The sequence below is a fragment of the Tenebrio molitor genome, chromosome 1 (assembly GCF_963966145.1).
Source record: "Tenebrio molitor chromosome 1, icTenMoli1.1, whole genome shotgun sequence".
NCBI classification, from domain to species: Eukaryota; Metazoa; Arthropoda; class Insecta; order Coleoptera; family Tenebrionidae; genus Tenebrio; species Tenebrio molitor.
In genome coordinates this window covers 708,400-725,892 of record NC_091046.1, presented here as the reverse complement: position 1 = coordinate 725,892, position 17,493 = coordinate 708,400, and the positions used below count along the sequence as shown (strand labels likewise).

General features: G+C 35.4%; 1 protein-coding gene across 4 annotated transcripts; it reads right to left on the bottom strand.

Moving 5' to 3' along the window:
* Nucleotides 1-720: 720 nt before the first annotated feature.
* LOC138131556 (sphingomyelin phosphodiesterase-like) lies at nt 721-17,418 on the bottom strand. 4 transcript variants are annotated; one of them, XR_011159847.1, is made up of 17 exons: nt 9,979-10,058; nt 9,745-9,814; nt 9,539-9,690; nt 8,966-9,116; nt 3,706-3,876; nt 3,530-3,657; nt 3,330-3,478; nt 3,173-3,251; nt 2,744-3,111; nt 2,592-2,692; nt 2,386-2,538; nt 2,222-2,331; nt 1,986-2,170; nt 1,746-1,931; nt 1,640-1,697; nt 1,545-1,591; nt 721-1,146 (listed from the first exon to the last, which is right to left on the bottom strand). XR_011159847.1 is itself a non-coding variant. In XM_069048638.1 (16 exons), exons 1-15 carry the CDS (start codon nt 9,991-9,993, stop codon nt 1,582-1,584), a joined length of 2,028 nt encoding a protein of 675 aa, XP_068904739.1. In that variant the 5' UTR covers nt 9,994-10,054; the 3' UTR covers nt 721-1,146; nt 1,545-1,581. The 4 variants fall into 4 exon arrangements, 3 of the variants coding, with proteins under 3 accessions (XP_068904739.1, XP_068904725.1, XP_068904747.1); XM_069048638.1 differs by lacking the exon at nt 1,640-1,697 and having other exon boundaries at nt 9,979-10,054; XM_069048624.1 differs by lacking the exons at nt 1,545-1,591; nt 1,640-1,697; nt 9,979-10,058 and adding an exon at nt 17,089-17,418.
* Between the last annotated feature and the right edge of the window lie 75 nt (nt 17,419-17,493).

Sequence of the window (17,493 nt, the reverse complement as noted above, 5' to 3'; positions counted from 1 at the left end):
ATTGAATCTTATTATTTTTACTTAAACATGCCCAGAAAAACAAGACACTTAATAAACACAACTTCAAAATTACAATTCTCAGCGAATTTTACAGTAAACAGCGTTGCCGATAGTAATTATCGAGGAAAATGCGACGTTGGTGGTTTTTTGATTTTTGAATGGACTTTACCTACTTGTTATTAGAAAACTGTCATTTCTCCGTCTCAAAGTAAGGATTCAAACATAATTTTTTATGATCCAAAGTAAAACCTATCTCGTGGAAATTATAAAACACATGATGTACAGTTGGCTTCAAAAAAAACGGGAATTGAAATCTGACCTGTGTGAATTGGAAATTTAATTTGTCAATTTGTGTCCGTTTGACAGTAATATTTCTGTCATATAAGTGCAGTTTTTTAACCTAAACTCTAAAAGGCCGTTTCAAACTATAAAAATTTAATAAAATCTGACAGAACTTTTTCTGACAGTTCCCGTTTTTTTTGAAGCCAACCGTAACGGTTTAATTCTAAACAAAATATCGAATGAAGGTAATGACATCTCAAAAATTAATTTAGCGGAGACGCTAACTTTTGTTTTTCATACGTATATAACTCTGATTGCATTTTTTTAATCACTTGGTATTTGTTCTTGTGTCGCTTTCTTCATCTTTACGAATTCAATCAGAAAAATGATTAGAATCTATTAGGGATCTTCTACATAATGGATAATGAAATGCTTCAGCCCGTTGAATTTTATTTTATTGAAAAATAACAATTTAAAAAGTTTCCATTTGTACATCGCTATTAAAATACAACTTTGTTTAAAACCTATCTGAGTATCTGCTACCGTAATTGCATAAAAAATGAGCCTTCTTCGTGTACGATATTTCATGATAATTAAAGATGAAAGAACTAAACATTACGATAAGATTGTCGGTATTTTGATGTGATCAAAAATACACAGCCTTCGTTAGAAGAAATAATTGTAAAAAAATAAATAAATAAATGTTGAAATATCAGAGACAATAAAAAATGAGATACAACTAATTATTCCGCTAATGACTTGAGTTATTAAATGTATAAAACAAAAATGTGTTGTTAGCCGAGTCCCAGGACATACTTAGGAAGCTGAATCGTTAATCTCGGGATGGACCAAAGAACGGACATCCTAAAACACACAAAATTATCAATTATTTCCATAATTTCGAAGTAGATTAGATAGTAATCAGTTGTAAATATGTTACTGATTCGATTTCAGATAAGTAGATTGTTGTTACTCTAGTGTTAAAAAAAAAAACAGAGTGTGTCGTAAAGACGCACGATAGAAGTGAAACTTTTGTATTACAGGGAAACATTGTAATTATTTATCAATCACTTTTAAATAGCATATTCACAACAAATGGAAATATTGGCGCAACCGTTGTGCGAGACACTCCTCCCACTCGACCCGACAGTGTTTACCCCCACCACTTTTCGTCACACAAAAAGGTTGCCGATCAGAATTTCAAAACCCTCCCATAAAAAGTTTCACTTCAAAAACATCAAAGAAAATTGAAAAGACCTTACCATAAAGGCATCGAGTGTGTCTGGAGATGTGTGATCCCTACACCACGCTACAAGAAAAGAGTAAGATGTGTAAAGAAAAATCTAAAGCTATTTACATAAAATAGTTGAATCAACTAGATCAGTTTTTGTTTAACTGTTTCAGCCATCGCTATACTAAAATAATGTTAGTTGCAGTTTCGCTTTAATTTTTTTGGCACTTACGATACGGATATTGTATTGTAAAACCATTCTTTCCACGTGGTATTGTTTGACGAATCTATCCTTGATTCGATCGATTGGCACAGATTCTTCCTGTCATGTGACCGTCCCGAACGCAAATCGCACAGGATCTTTTTCTTACACGTCATGTCGCACGCAGGCCTCGCCGAACTGGCCTTGTAGTAATATCTACGAAATAAAAACGGTATTTTTTCTCGAACAAGACCGTCAAGTCAAATTTACTTATAAAACAATTCGAACAATTTCGAATCGTTCGTCATGCGATCGATCAGCAAGTCCCAATCGGCGGGTCGAAGCGCGTCCATACCGAAAGCTTGTCTCACAGAGTAAAGCTTAAACCAAATCGGATAACCGTACAGGTTGGCTTCTCTCAGGTTCATGGTCCAAGATTCGTGATCGATTACGGCCTGAAAATTTTCAAATAGTCATTTGGGATGGGTGAAGTAATCGAGACTCACTCTGGTGGATTTGTCGTGGTCGCCATCTACGTAATAAATTCTGTAACCAGGATTTAGATCGTAATACGGCGACACTGAAGGGCCAACGTAAGCCACATTGTTGGGTCTTGCTGCGGTAGAAAATGTGTTAAAATAAGATGTTGCTATAGGAAAACCCAGCTTACTTAGGTCTTTGTGATCGTAGAAGACTTCGAACTCGTCGAAATGAGTGTGTCCGAAGAACTGAGCAGTAATGGTGGCTTCGTATCTGTTGACAATCGCGTAGTAATTCCGGGACCACACTTTCAAGCAGTCGGAATGACCGGGCGGAATGTGACCTTAGAAAAGCCAAACTGAAGAACGAAAAGTTTTTAAAAAAAGTGTCAAATACCTATCACGTGTACTTTTTCGTTATTGAATTCAGCTGACTGGAGTTCGTATATGAACCACTGCAACTCGATGGCAGGATCAGTACTGTTAAGCAGAAGCCACCTGAAAACTGTCTTTTAGAAGAAAGAACGACGCGACTCTTTGCTGCGATACCAGTTCTTGTTGTTGCAATAATTCGTGTTGAGGGAAATCAACCTGAATCCGGGCCTGACCAAAACCGAATAGAAAGCCCCTCTTCTCACCGTCGTGCTGACTGAACTCGGCAACCACTTCCGCCATTGAAGGTCCAATTCGTCGTACAGCCAAGCGATGGAATTGTCCGGATTGTCGACGTACGGCGGCGGAAAGCTGTTAACCGGAGCCGACTCGTGGTTGCCCAGGGCCGGAAAAATCGGCGCTCCGGGGAACATGTCCGACATCTGTTTGACCGTCTCCTTGAGGATCTTCAGGTTCTCCTCCCGAGTCTGGTTCCAGATGTCGTGCGGGGGCAAGTCTCCCGTCCACATGATGTAGTCGACGTCCTGGAAGGGAATCCGGACTGGTTGTCGTTGACGTTTGGTGAATGTCGGGCATGGTACTTACGGGATGGGTCTCTTGGATGTGCTGAAGCATGTTGTCCACGGTGATCTTGGGGGTGTCGCATTTGCGGTAGTCGCCCCACCTGACAGATCATTTCAATAAAACGGGGAGTTATGCAACCAACAATACACACAGTTGCACTGAAGAGCTTAGTACTCACTTGCCGGCCGCTTGATCCTTGGTGCTGGCCATGCCGTTTGTCAGTCGACAACACAAAGGTTCACTGCAAGCGGCGTTGCTGCCTTCGTGGTAATACGGGTCGTAGTGAGTGTCCGAAAGGTGTAAAACCTTGAAAGTGGGAGCGGTCATCTGAAAACAACAATTTCAATTTGACCAATCATCTTCTAACTCTTGTCTTACTTCCGGAATTTTTTGTTCGACGGCTGCAGGTTTAGGTACAGGAGGGAACATGACCTCCCACTCGTGCAAGGGATTATAAACGTCGCCACAAGCGTCCCCGATCACGAAACTGCACACTTCATCAGGACCTACAACACATTTTTGTCATTTCAACAATAATTAACAATCTTTCTCACCTATGCTGACTTTTCCCAATACGTATACAACCTCCCCGGCGAAGAGTTGGGTGATTCCCTCGCACACTCTCGTCGTTTGAATTTTCAGACTGACGCAAAACTGGTAGATCGTCTTCTTGATTTCCTTTTCGGATTTTCCGCTTTTGATGTAATGTTGTAGCAAACCAGCACCTGAAATGGGAATAGTTATTTATAAGGCATTCACAATCTTTTTGGGACAGAGTTGGCTATGACCATCTAGTGATTTTGTTGGCAGTACCTCGGTGATAACTAAATTCCCTAAAGGAAATTGATACTTTTTGTGTTAGGTTAGGTTGTTTTCAGTTTAGGGTTATATTTTCTGAATATGTACATTGTTGCCGGATCTCTTAAATCTGGTCTGTCTTTTTTAAATTAAATTAAATCGTTTAATAGAAATTTTTTATCGTAATATAGTTATTTTTATATTAAGTGCGCGAAGAGAGTGTTTTTTGTGCATGAAAAGGTCTTTTACGCCGAGACGAAGGTCGAGGCAGTATAAGCCTTTGAATGCACAAAAACATCTTCGCGCACGAAATATAAACAATATTTTTTCTATAATTGATTCAAAAAATTGAAATTAAAAATTCAAATTTTTGAAGGAACTCTGAAGTTTCAATGCAGTGACCATGTTGCTAGGTAACTAATAAAAAACAGTGCGTGAAATGAAAAACAGAAATAGTCGTATGCGTGAAATTGCATTTCACACACTGTTTTGTATGGTTTCTATGGTTTCGATCTTACTAACAATGCAAAAAAAAATACACGTCAGAAAATGACCCACTTCAGGCACAGATAACTATGCGTGAATTTCAATTTTTTGAATCAATTATAGAAAAAAATTATTTTGGTAATTTTGACTGCTCCTTTGACGGAAATTTAAATTATTTTTACACACTTAATAAATCATTTAGTTTCTTACGAATATTAAAATAATAAATCTGGCAATGCGGTGGCAAGAAAATGTCGAACAGACACTGACAGAAAAAAAATTGCATCCGTTACATCACTAAATCAGTTAGTCCAACATGAAAAGAAAAAATCATAGCCAACTCGGTCCCAAAAAGATCGTGAATGGCTAATACATGACAAATGCGGTATGCTACATTTTACAGCGCGAGGTTTTAGATCGATGTAAAATGCCTACACGCATTAGTAATGTATTAATCTTTTTGGCCGACAACTCGTTTTCTCAAATTTGAAATTTGTTGTAACCAATATTTGATCACGACCTGCTGTATAATAACCGGCCTGTTCATTTAATTAAAAAAGCATTGCGAAAATGTTTCCGAGAAAGAGCCAATTTTCGCCGATGCGCTTCTAAAGAATAAAAATGCCGAAAAATATGTTTAGACGTGATTTTAGAGTTAAGATTAAGTACACTAAGTTCATAGTTTCTTTCTAAAACAATACTGAATATCGCTGAATACAATCGTATTTTTGTATTTTTGATCAAATTCAAATTCGAATGTCATTTGAACGAGAAAAACTCTCGGTGACAAAAACTTAAGATGAATAATATCCCCAAAAAGCGCCCGTACACTAGCGCTCTGCGGGGATCACTCAAATTACACTTTTAAACGGGCCGGTTATAATAGGTGCATTTTATTGTACTGGTACTGATGCTACGCTCGCAAGTATAGGTGTTTTTTTGTACCAAAATATTGCAACTCTGCTACTTTTGCTACGCGCTAGCAAAATCCGCGTGACATTCAACATTCAATCATCTGCGCATGTGTCAGATTTGTCGACCTAACCTGTATAATTACCGGGCGAGAATGCATTTAACACATAGCCAAAGCACTGGCACAGCGCGCGCCGCTGCGTGATCAGAAATTGCGGCTGCCCCAGATGTCAGGTTCAAACGTGCAAAATAATAGTTCTTTTCAATATAAGGACGCTGTCACATCATTTTTCAGGTCAGGTCAGATAAAGTCGGCGTTTTTATTTTCAATATTTAAAATTCGCGCTTAAACAGTTAGGGGCGGAGCGTGCTTAGGCTATGTGCTAAATGCATTCTCGCAATTACCGGAACGGTCATGGAACGGTAACCTCCCGAACATCTTCAATGATCATTATGAAAAGTGTTTTATTGCGTTTTACTGTACTGAGTATTACTTTCCACTACAATAAAATGCAGTTAATACAGCAGGTCGTGCATTTGATTAATAAAATACTAGAAGTTATCTATTATACCGATAACTGATATAAAGTCCATTCACGTTGGATTTTCCTCTCAAGGTCAAATAATTTAATTTTTTTGCTCTGTAATTATGTTTTGTAAATAGTGACATGCAGGTAAACACAGTACAGGTTGAATTGAGCATTGCTAAATCGCATTATGTTGGTTAGCTGCATGTCACTATTTACAAAACATAATTAGAGCAAAAAAATTACATTATTTGACCTTGAGAGGAAAATCCAGCGTGAATGGACTTTAGGGACTTAAGATTTATACCACAAGATGGCGCCATCAGAATTCACAATTTTTTAGAAGAAAACATTTAAATTAGGTTCATTTTCGAAAACTGAACGGATCAATAGTATTCTAGCGGTATCTTGTCTTAGTATATTTTATTTATGACTAGCTAACAGTTTTTTGGAGGTCCCTCAAAGCTTAAAATTTTCGTGGTATGTTACACACTCCGTGCGGTAAAATGACAGATAGTTTGATTAGTAATAATAATAATAATAATTTTTATTCGTACATTACACAAGTGGTTTCGTACATGTCATATAAATGAAATATAATAAAATATGTATGATAAAAATAGAGGAATAAAATATGTCGTGCATCTACAGTATACATATACAATAAAAACAGATCAAACCAACACAATTACAGCTCTTTAGTTTAACAGGAAATTGTAGTATGCTTTCTTTAGGAGAAATTTTTTATGGTCTTTTTAAAATTGTCTATACTATCATTTATGATCACCTCTGGCAATTTGTTGTAAAATTTATTACCATAGAACAAAACTCCAGTTTGTGACTTATTTAGTCGAAGTTCTTTTACACATAAATTTGATTTATTTCGGGTTTCATACTAAGAGGCCATATACTAGGTGTGATTCGCAAATTCCAAAATAGATATTTCCCAGATATTCTGGAGAAAATTGATTTTTGAGATTTCTTAAGAGAAAGATATTTTTATTCACAATCGGTTAGTAACGTACAGCTTTTCTAACCTCTTAAAGATTATAAAGTGAGCGATTACTCGTTTACACATCAACCGATCAGTAATGATGAAAAGAGGAGTCAGTAATGAGTCGTAAGCGGTTAGTAATGAAGCCCATAACTGACCTGCGGTGGCGCTACTATCGCTCCAATCGCGAAAATTTCTGTACCTACGTTTTTCTGGTATCGTAATTTGCTTTTCTCAGGTAAGAGATTGAGTGTTAATTTGTGTGCGGATTCCCACAATTCTGGAGAGGGTACACTCTATTTCAATATCGCACATTTTGTTTGTTAAAAAATGTGAGCAAATGTCAATTTGGTTTGACTTTTGTGAACTAAAATTTAATACAATCTCAATCGTGCGCGCCTACTAAGTTTTAATATTTTGCCGAAATAAACGATAATATTACGGAGGTTGGTTTTTATTTATTTTTTATTATTATAATGTTGCTTGTTTTATTAAATGATTGATTATGAATAAAATAGCATACAAACCTCGGCGAAAGTCCATTCCCGTGTTTCGAGAACTAGTTCACCTCGAGGGCAAGCCTCTCGATAAATTATTGTTCTCTCGACAGGAATGGAACACTTTCCTGCTCGGTACCTATGTAATATACTATTACTTACTTTTTCTGCAACTAAATCCCCATGTATATTCCAACAGAGCTTTGGGTCAAGATGAAACCCGAGGAAATTTGCTGAGGTTTAACAATTTTCTGGCGTCACAGTTTTTCGTAGAGAGAATCACATATTTTGTTGTAAACGTTAAGGCATAGTTTATTAGCCTGAAACCACTCCAAGGCTTCATTTAAGGCTGACTCATGAATTATTGGTATTTATCGACTCGTAGGTCGTTACTTAATTTTTTACAGTTGTATCGTCTGCGTATAACCCACTGGCCGATTTCAGTGATAGTGGTAAGACGTTTATAAATATTACGAAAAGTATTGGAAAGTGGACCCAGTGTTGATCCTCGGGGAACCCCTTGATTAACTGGCAAGCAATCAGATGTTTTGTTTTTAAACGTTACGACCTGGTATCTACCTGCTAAATATGACTTCAGCTGTTTACAGCTATTAGGGTGTAAATTATAAGATGGGAGTTTCTTTGCTAAAATACTGTGAAAAACACAGTCGAAAGCCTTGGAGAGGTTAAGGAAAGAAACAAGAGCCATATCTCCACTCTCAAAGCATGATGTTACAATGTTATAAAGATTTATCATAGCATCCACAGTTGACTTTTTTTATCAAAAACCAAATTGACATTCTGATATTAAATTGTTTGATTCTAAGTACTCCGAGAGCGGCATAGATAGTATTTTTTCTAGAAGTTTCGGAAATATTGGTAAGAGTGCAATAACCTAAGTCGAAAATTTGACGGGTTGTTTTTATCCCCTTTTTTATAGATAGGTATCACTTTGGCTATTTTTAGACACTCTGGAAAAGTATTATCACGAATGCATAGATTAACTAGCATTAACTAGCCTAGTTAGTGGGGAGATGATTACATTTTTGATGGTTTTAATTAGATTAACATTAAGATTGCAATGACTATTTTTTAGACCGTCAATTAAATCTCTTAGGTATAATAATCACACATGACACCTCTCTAAACTGAAAATTAGTCGAATTTGGTAGATTCAGTTGATCAGTAAATAAAGCTCATAGGATTTTTAGTGTTAGCATTAGAATAGCTGGAGGCAGTCTGAGACGCAATGCTTGTAAAAAAAGTATTAAAAGAATTACATGTTATGTCACAGTTTTCATCACAAGTGTTTGAATACGTATTTCGATTTTGCTTTACAATATTCCACATTCCTTTTGTTTTATTTTTGGCTGCCTCTATGCTTTTCTTATTGTAGTTAATTTTTTTGAGCTTAATTTTTTCTCTGTATAATCTTCGAAAATTATTTCTCGCTTCTCTAGAGAGATCAGATTTAGAAACTTTATTAGTGTGTAAAAATCAAGATACCGTAGCTGTTCAAAATGTGTAAACATGTCATTTAGAGTTAAGGAGGCCAAAAAGTTGATTTTCTTCTCGTTTGCGTCGTTTGGTATTTCCTCACCTGCTTTGCATGCAGTGCACGAGACCTTCGACATCATCGAATTCTCAATTTCGAAGGCCACTCGTTTGAGGCTCAACATTTTCAAGGCCTGGTCAACAAATTGTGGTAAATGCGTCGTTTTCTCTTGGTCGAGTTCCCACAAAAGCCGGGCCTTCAAAAAAAAAAAAGGATTACAGCTACATTGTTCCCTTCTGACAATGCAACATTACACACAATACCATCAACAGAGAAAGAGATAAGGGACAGTTTGGAAAACAAAATGTCTGCAAACGTGCGGCGTAGCTTAATAAACTGTCACCTGTCAATTATGACATTTACATGAAATTTCTTGAAATAATGATTTCAATTCTTGAACAAAATATGTATTTATGACAAACACATATTTTTGAAAAGAAAATGGTTTACCACACCACAATCTTGTTTGTTGGAGTTTCGACATAACGTCCTTTCTACGCCGCACGTTGTCAGAAGTTTTGTTTTCCAAAGCCGCCCCTTATTTCTTTTTTTTTGTTGTACAAGTTCACAATGAGAAACTTTTTTTAAAGTAAATTTCGGTTTTATTGAGCTACCTACAGTCTCATTGGCTGTCGGTGGGAGAGTGTGGTTCTTCTGTTGAAGCTTCTGCAAAAGTGGAGTCTTACTTTGCCCCACCTTGTAGTCCCAGTTATCCTGGAAGAATTCTTCCGATTCCGAAGAGGGGTATGCATTTATGACGGTCGGCATCGCTACGGAATTTGACAAAAATGTAAATTGTGATTTTCGAAAGGGGAATGTTTTACCTTGGACGCGCAGAAAAAGAAAACTTGCGATACATAGTGCCACCGGACAACGTTCACTTAACATAGTAATCTGGAACATGAAAAAATCGTCAATCTAATGAGGTCTGACAAACAGATTCAGACAAGGAAATTGCGTAAATTGAAGAATCATAAATACTTAAGTACGTCAGTGGTTCACAAGTTACTAAATCAAAATAAGATGTGAACCAAATCGAAATAAGATGTGAACGTTACCGATTTTTTCAACATTTGAACACCAGATGTAATTTCCACTGTACGTATGTTATCCACAGCGAACACAAAAAATATAAGTGATACATTTATTTGACCTTTTTTTTGTTAACTTTATCACGTTTTTTAATATTGTGCGAGTGAACAACAAATATTATTCTTCATTAACGGCACGGCCTATGATAAAAAAACAACTGAAGATAAAATTATTGCAACTAATGGATAACGATAGCAAAAAAGTTTTGTTTACTTTGTTCGCTTTAGGCAAACATATTAAGTATTAACAACAAGAAAATTTGTAAACTAAAACAATAATTACGTTCAGAAATTAAATATTTGAACATGCAGCGTCATTCTCTGGTCAATTTATCTTATCTGGAAGACTTAAAATAAAATGGCAATTAAATCTGTGTATCAGTCCGTCTCAATTTGACGGTTCACTTATCTGACTAAATTATGACTGTCTCTATTTGGAAGTGCAAAATATATTTAAGTTTCTGGTAGCAAATAAAAATCTACTTATTTAAGTGTCTAGTAAAAGGGATTTATGTATTTCCAAGCGGTATACAGAGTCTAGAATGTACTTTTTAGAATCTGGTTCTCTAATAGGTCTATTATTGTATTCAATTTGGAGTCGTTTATGGCTATCTCTTAAAGCACTCGTAGTTTAATAGATCTCTAAGAAAATGTTTATCAATATTTCAACGTATTATTGTCATTTACACGAAAAAACTTAAAATATCAATGTTCAAACTTTCCTTTTTAACATATGTTGGAAATGTAGTTACCTTGAATTACCAATTAATACAAAATTCCCTAGAATTTGAAAATTTAATTTTTTTATTTAAAAATTAAAACATGGGTGCAAATTCTAAAAAATAACATAAAAAACTCGTTTTATAAGGGCCTTGGCGCACTCGTCCCATACAAAACTCCCCTAGGGGTCGTTTTCTACACTTGGGACTCGTGCGCCAAATCAACCCTTATAAAACTCGTTCTTTAATATACTATTATACAATCACAGTATAGATAAGTAAGTATGTAGTAGGAAATTTCTAAATATATCACATATGCCTGATAGGGGCGTTAAAAGCTGAATTAATAGATTTCCTGTATCTTTTATGATAGTTTCTTCAAAACAAAGTTTTAAATCGGCGAACGTAAAAATGAAGACATAAATTATTACCTACATTAGGTATTGTTAGCGCCAAGACGTACCGCATTACGTGTCCAAGTGGTGATTCTGTATAGTAGTGCTAGTCTTACACATTCTTAAGTGCGGACCGCACCCCTGCAGATTGACTACGCGCCTCGATCAGTGCGGACGCATTATTATTTAAGCTTTTAAGATTAAAAGCTAACAGGTATATTACGGCTGCAATTTCATTGATGAATATGTATAAGAAGAAGACAAAAGGGGTTCTAAATTGGAGCTCTGCGGAACTCGGGTTTGACATCAAGGTTTTGAACTTTGTAATCTTAGCAGATTACGTGGGATATTCCAATTTATTATCAAGGACCAGAAAAAAAAAGATGAATAGCGTTTATCATTTGTTATTACCGGAGCGGCAGAGCTGATTAAAAAAAATTATCAAGTGATGTCTCCAAATTCACGGAAAATGTTATCGCTATTTTCGTCAACTTTATTTAAAAACAAATTAGATTTACTGCACTAAAATGTTAATGTGAAGTCAAACTTTTTAAATTTATTTTATTAATCTATCTATTTGAAATGTTGCATGCATTTTAGAACATGCGAGTCCACCTCATGTCTGGTATAAATTTGAAAAATGTGAAAAAGAATTTTAAACAGGGAGGGGGCTAATCGTGGATTACCACTTATCGCTTCCCTGATGGGAAATGCCACAAATTGTAGATATTTCTGGAGGCATAAAAGTGATAAAACATGGCATCATCCGACCGTGTCGGTATTCCTCGATTACGTAATTCATAGCTGCAGCAATCTCCCATAGACTCCGCAGGGAAAAAAAAAGATTCGGCTGCACTGACCCCAAACAATCAATTGCGTACGTCACTCTTCCACGAACTTAACACAAAGAGTTTTTAATTGGCATTCAGGGTCAGTCCAATGATGAGGACGTTGAGGACATCGCAAACTCGGCACGAGAAACAAAAGCACCAACTCATCCGCACGTGTCGTTTGTTTATCACTGTCATCCGCTCGTCTAGCGCATTTTAACAATTTGTGGAAAAGTTGATGCCCAGCACGCTCTATCTTGAGCAACCCTCGCCTCTCATTAATTGTTGCCACGTCGTCTGGTGAAAGTCACACACGAGTACCTACATTATATTTGATGTGGTCATCGGCAGCAAACGCTTTATTTCTTTACCGGGGCCATCGTCTTTATGATCCAACCGGATTTAACGTTTGGGCTAGTTTTGGGTCAGATCCTGGTGGGTTAGCCTCGAAATACCGATCAGAAAACCGCTCGGAAAGTGAAGATTTGGTGATGTGTCAGAAGTAAAATAATAATTGAAACGAGAAACCACACTCGGAATTTATTGTCGGTTTGTTGTTCACTCACCACGAAGAAAGTAGCCATGATATTAATAATTAAGGAGGTGAAGTCGGAAGAATTGCCTGTTGCGTTCTCTGATTATAGAGAATAATAGGGCGATAATTGAATCGTGGAGTAGAAAATTACTTTCGCAAAGGGAAAAGTTGCGCTGTTTGAGTTGAGATTAGAGGGATAAGTGGGAAGGTTGTGTTGCGAATGACTGGGCGGCCTTACATGTTTTTAGCAAATATGTACTCTCTTTTGCCACTTTAGTGTGCAATAGGCCGAGTTGAGTAACTCTTGTAGAAATCGACTGATCGGTGAACGTGGTTGGAAAAGCTATTTGATTGAGTAAACAAAATGATTTTCCGTTTCGCAGTACGACAATGCAATTTTAATTTATTGTAATTTATTCTAAAAGTATTGAGAAATATACTCGTAACATGGTAGGATACACAGGTGTCTCAGCTCTATTAAAAGAAAAGGAAAGACGATAGAAAAGATCTGAAAAGAGGTTCTTAAATGGGATTGAGTAAGGTCCATTTTAAACCAAATTTGCATATTTTTCCATATTTGGAAACTGAAGTAGTGCCGTCATCGATTTTTTTTTTCCCAGAAACATAGGTGCTGTCGCGAGCAAAAAAAAACTGGTCGTCAAAATCATGCTTTGACGCAATGGAAAATGCTCTATTGTAAAACGGTCTTAAATATCATAACCTATCATCATGTTGTATGACATTAATTGACAATGATTAATTAATTTTTTGACACTTTGTTGACGTGGGCATAATCAGGCAGGGAAATTTTTTAATTTGTGACATTCTAACCAAATTTTGAAATGACATTGACGACCAGAATTTTTTGCTCGCGACAGTATACTCAATTTCATATAAATGTGCATCTAAGCAAGCCATGAAAATCTGATTTTCTGTTGGTAGTAAAGCTAAAGCTAGTGACTTTGACTTTCAAAGTTGCTTGCTCTGCGCGAACCCGATTTGACTAATTTTTCAGTTTTTGTCCATTTTAACATTTCTGATTTCAAAAGCAATGTTATGTCTTTTTACTGATTAAATTAAAGTAATTCTTATTTGTTTTTGTCTTTGTATTTTTACTAAGTAAAGATTTATTGAACATGACCTTCATAAATGTGACTTTTGTAATGTAACTAAATTAAAGGTGCTTTTACAAATGCACAGCTCATTTGATGAACATTTATATGAAATCAATTATACTATTCCGGACACGGAATCTTGGCCATAACTGACATTTGACTGACAAATATGTGTGAACTGGCCTTTATTGAATATAACCCAAATTTTTACTCGATAATGCCATTTTCTTGCTTTTTTGATGTCAGAATAAAAACTTCAAAGTGATTTTTAATAATTGTCATTTATTAATGACGCTAATGATTGGTTTACATAATTTTTTTTAGAAATGTCAAAAAAATATTGGCCAAGATTCCGTGTCCGGAATAGTAGGACCTATATTTTGGCATATTTAAAGAGCTAATTTTTCTGAACAAATGTAAAGAAAAACATTTGCTATCTTGTTTAAATCGTGACGATTGCGAATTTTTGATACTTTTTTTTTACAATTTGCTTTTAATTTTTTTATTCTTTAGAAAATTCATTCAGAAAAATTAGCTCTTTTTAAAAATGCCAAAATAAAGGTATGTTTCTGGGAAAAAAAAATTCGATGAATAGAGCTGAGACATCGAGTTTCGCTCACCTGTACCTACATAAAAACCTCATAAAAATTTGGCCAATGAAAATGCTCTATTTTTTAAAATTGGACCAATCAAATTGGAATTACATATGTATTATTATTCATTTGTTTCACTGAAAAAAATTATCGATAACTTTTTGATAATTTTTTACCTGTCAGCTAAATCAGAGATTTTATAGCATTTATTTATTCGGTAATTACTCATATCAAATTGCTCTCCTGATTGAAAATTCCGGATAATTTTGTTTGTGACCCACTCGTGTCTGCTGTTAAATCAGTAGGGCAATTATATCTGATAATTATTTCACATACAGGCTGTTTGATAAAAAACGCCTCAACCCATAACTTTTTTATTTATTATCCGATTTCAATGAACAAAAAAACCAAGGATATGATTTTTCATGCGCTACGAAGTAGCCATAAAATATATTTTTTTTGGCGTTATTTTCAGTAGCTAACGATAGTCAACTTTTTTTTTTTTAATAGACACATGTAGTTTTTTAGGCATAGTCTGGTAAAGTATTTTTTTCTGAATCTAATGATGTATTAAAAGTTATCGTTTGGTCCATAGCTGACTGAAAAAAAAATTAAACAATTTTTAATTGTGGTTCAGCTTATTATGAAATTTTCGAGTGTGCCGTGAAAAACAATTGGAATACAAATAGCAACAAATGTCAAGTGTGAGTTTGAAAAATTTCAGGTGCAATCTTGAAAAGTTTTATTATTATTTTCTTGGAAAACATGAATAATAATAATAAATATTATTATTTTTTCTATTAAATTTTTGTTTTTGACTAATTACGATTTTTATTACACTCGAACATAAAATAATAGTCAAATGACTGCTATTCTGCATGACTGACAATGTTGTTGTTATAGTTAAATAAAAAAAAGTTTAAAAAAGCAGATGAAAAGTTCTAAGTTGACGTTTAGATGACATTTATCGTACTTTGTATTCCGATTGTTTTTCACGGTACTCTTAAAAATTTTATAATAAGCTGAACCACAATTTTTTTTAAATTTTTTTTTCAGTTAGCTATGAACCAAATGATAACTTTCAATACATCATTAGATTCAGAAAAAAATACCTTACGAGACCAAGCCTAAAAAACTACATGTGTCCATTTAAAAAAAAAAAGTTGACTATCGTTAGCTATTGAAGATAACGCCAAAAAAAATATATTTTGTGGCTGTTTTGTAGCGCTTGCAAAACCATATCTTTGATTTTTTCGTTCATTGAAATCGGGTAATAAATAAAAAAGTTATGGGTTGAGGCGTTTTTCATCAAACAGCCTGTATACATCTCAAACTGCTGCATACTGAAGATGAAATAAAATAACAATATGCTGTAAAGTAGAGACTTTCTAATAAAGTAGCTATCTAAAAAAAATACTACGATGTCGTCTCTTCCGGCGGAAGTAGGCACAACAAATCAATAAATAAAAAGGAAGAAAATGAAGAATCAAGTTTCAAATCTAGTTTTTTATTGTTTGCCTTGAAAAATAATTATGGCAATCATTTACTTTTCTACGGGTATTAAAAGCTTACGTAATTGCAGAAAAAATCTACGAATCTACCTACCCACCTGAGAATCTATAAATACCTACGGGTCGATAATATAATTAATAAAATAATTATTAGAGCTTGTTTCGTCTCATCGAAGATATTTGATCGCACATTCACATTAGTGCAGCATATGAAGATATGATCTAAGCAAAAAATCGAAACATTTGCAAATTATGTAGTTGATTACAAGAACTTTATAAAAGTGATAAATAAGTAAATTAAAAGTAAGAATCTTTTCTCCGAAAATCATTGTTGTCATTTCAAACACGCAATTGATCAACTGATGGAGATCCACCTTCACGAGATGGTCAATAACCCTCGATTCTGTAGACCCAGCGATTCCAACTTCCAACGGACAAACCTGACAGCTTCACGGCCACGGCTAGAGCTCAGTCCAATTGAAAGTCGTTCGAGTTAACAAAAATTCATTTATGTAGTTTTTTTTAACAAATTTCATTTTTTACCTGTACGCTAACGCAAACACCCAAACACCCGTATACTTAATTAACAAATATGATAACATCAACAATCAAATTACCGTGGGCACATTATGTGTTTTACTGTTTTCACTAGTGTTATTAAAGTAAACAATTAAATTACAGTTTTATACTGTGCAGAATGACGAGCATCTAATTTATCTAGTACTTACGACGAGCTCGTCTTGTACAATTGAAAACTTTCACAAATATACATATGTAATTCAAAATAATTAAGGCAGATGACAGGTAGGTCCCAGACGAGTTATAATTTTGCGTTCCACGCAAACCTGGTAACCTCATATTGTTGTTATACTTAATGGGCTGTACAGGCTAATTGGGTATTTTCAGTTATTTACAGCAAACCATTTACATTTCTCAGTGACTCACCCTATATATATTATCTTTCTAATTTGTGTTTAACATTAGAATTGAATAATTGTCTTTCATATTTCAGCGTCCGGTAAACATTAAACTAGGGATTGTTCGTTAAATCTTTGATTTTTCGTGGCTATTTATTGTGTTCTGGCTAAAACGATTGCACATATAGCCGCATGAGTGTGAACGTGGAACTGGGACCAGTCAATTTGGGTTAAACTGTATCTGAAAACAGTTATTGTGCGCCGCTGTTCAGAATAAATATTGTTTAAATTCGAATTGATCCGATGCAGTAAATTGTTTATTTGCGCGCTCGACTCGTTGGAAATAAAAAAAAAAGTATAACTTGTCTACTGGTGGACGCAAAATATGAATGTTAACGACCTGGGTGCAGGTTAATAAAGAGAAATTATCGTCGCGATAAAACGAAAAGCAACAAGACTTACCCGAGATAGAAAATTGTCGAAACGAAAAAGAGAAGGATGCGACAAAGAAAAGCAACGAATGCAGAATCGCGCTACGAACTAGAGACAATTGGAGGCTTCGCGGTTTGCACACACGTCCCTTCACGACCAACGAGACACATTTATAACATCATCCAAAGCGGAAATACGGAAGAGAGCGATTCGAGGTGCGTTTGACCCATCCGTCCCGCTAGCGTTCGAGCCAGAGACTGAGTTCACAGACTACTGAGTTCTGAGTTAGTGAGTTGTCTTGTCATACCGCGACATATTTCAATTGGGTCACATTCCCACAAACACCAAGTGCAAACAAGAACCGCCGTCGAGAGCTCGAGAATATTTTGATTGGACGGAAAGAAAGAGGGGGCGCCGAAGAACCAGACGAGACCG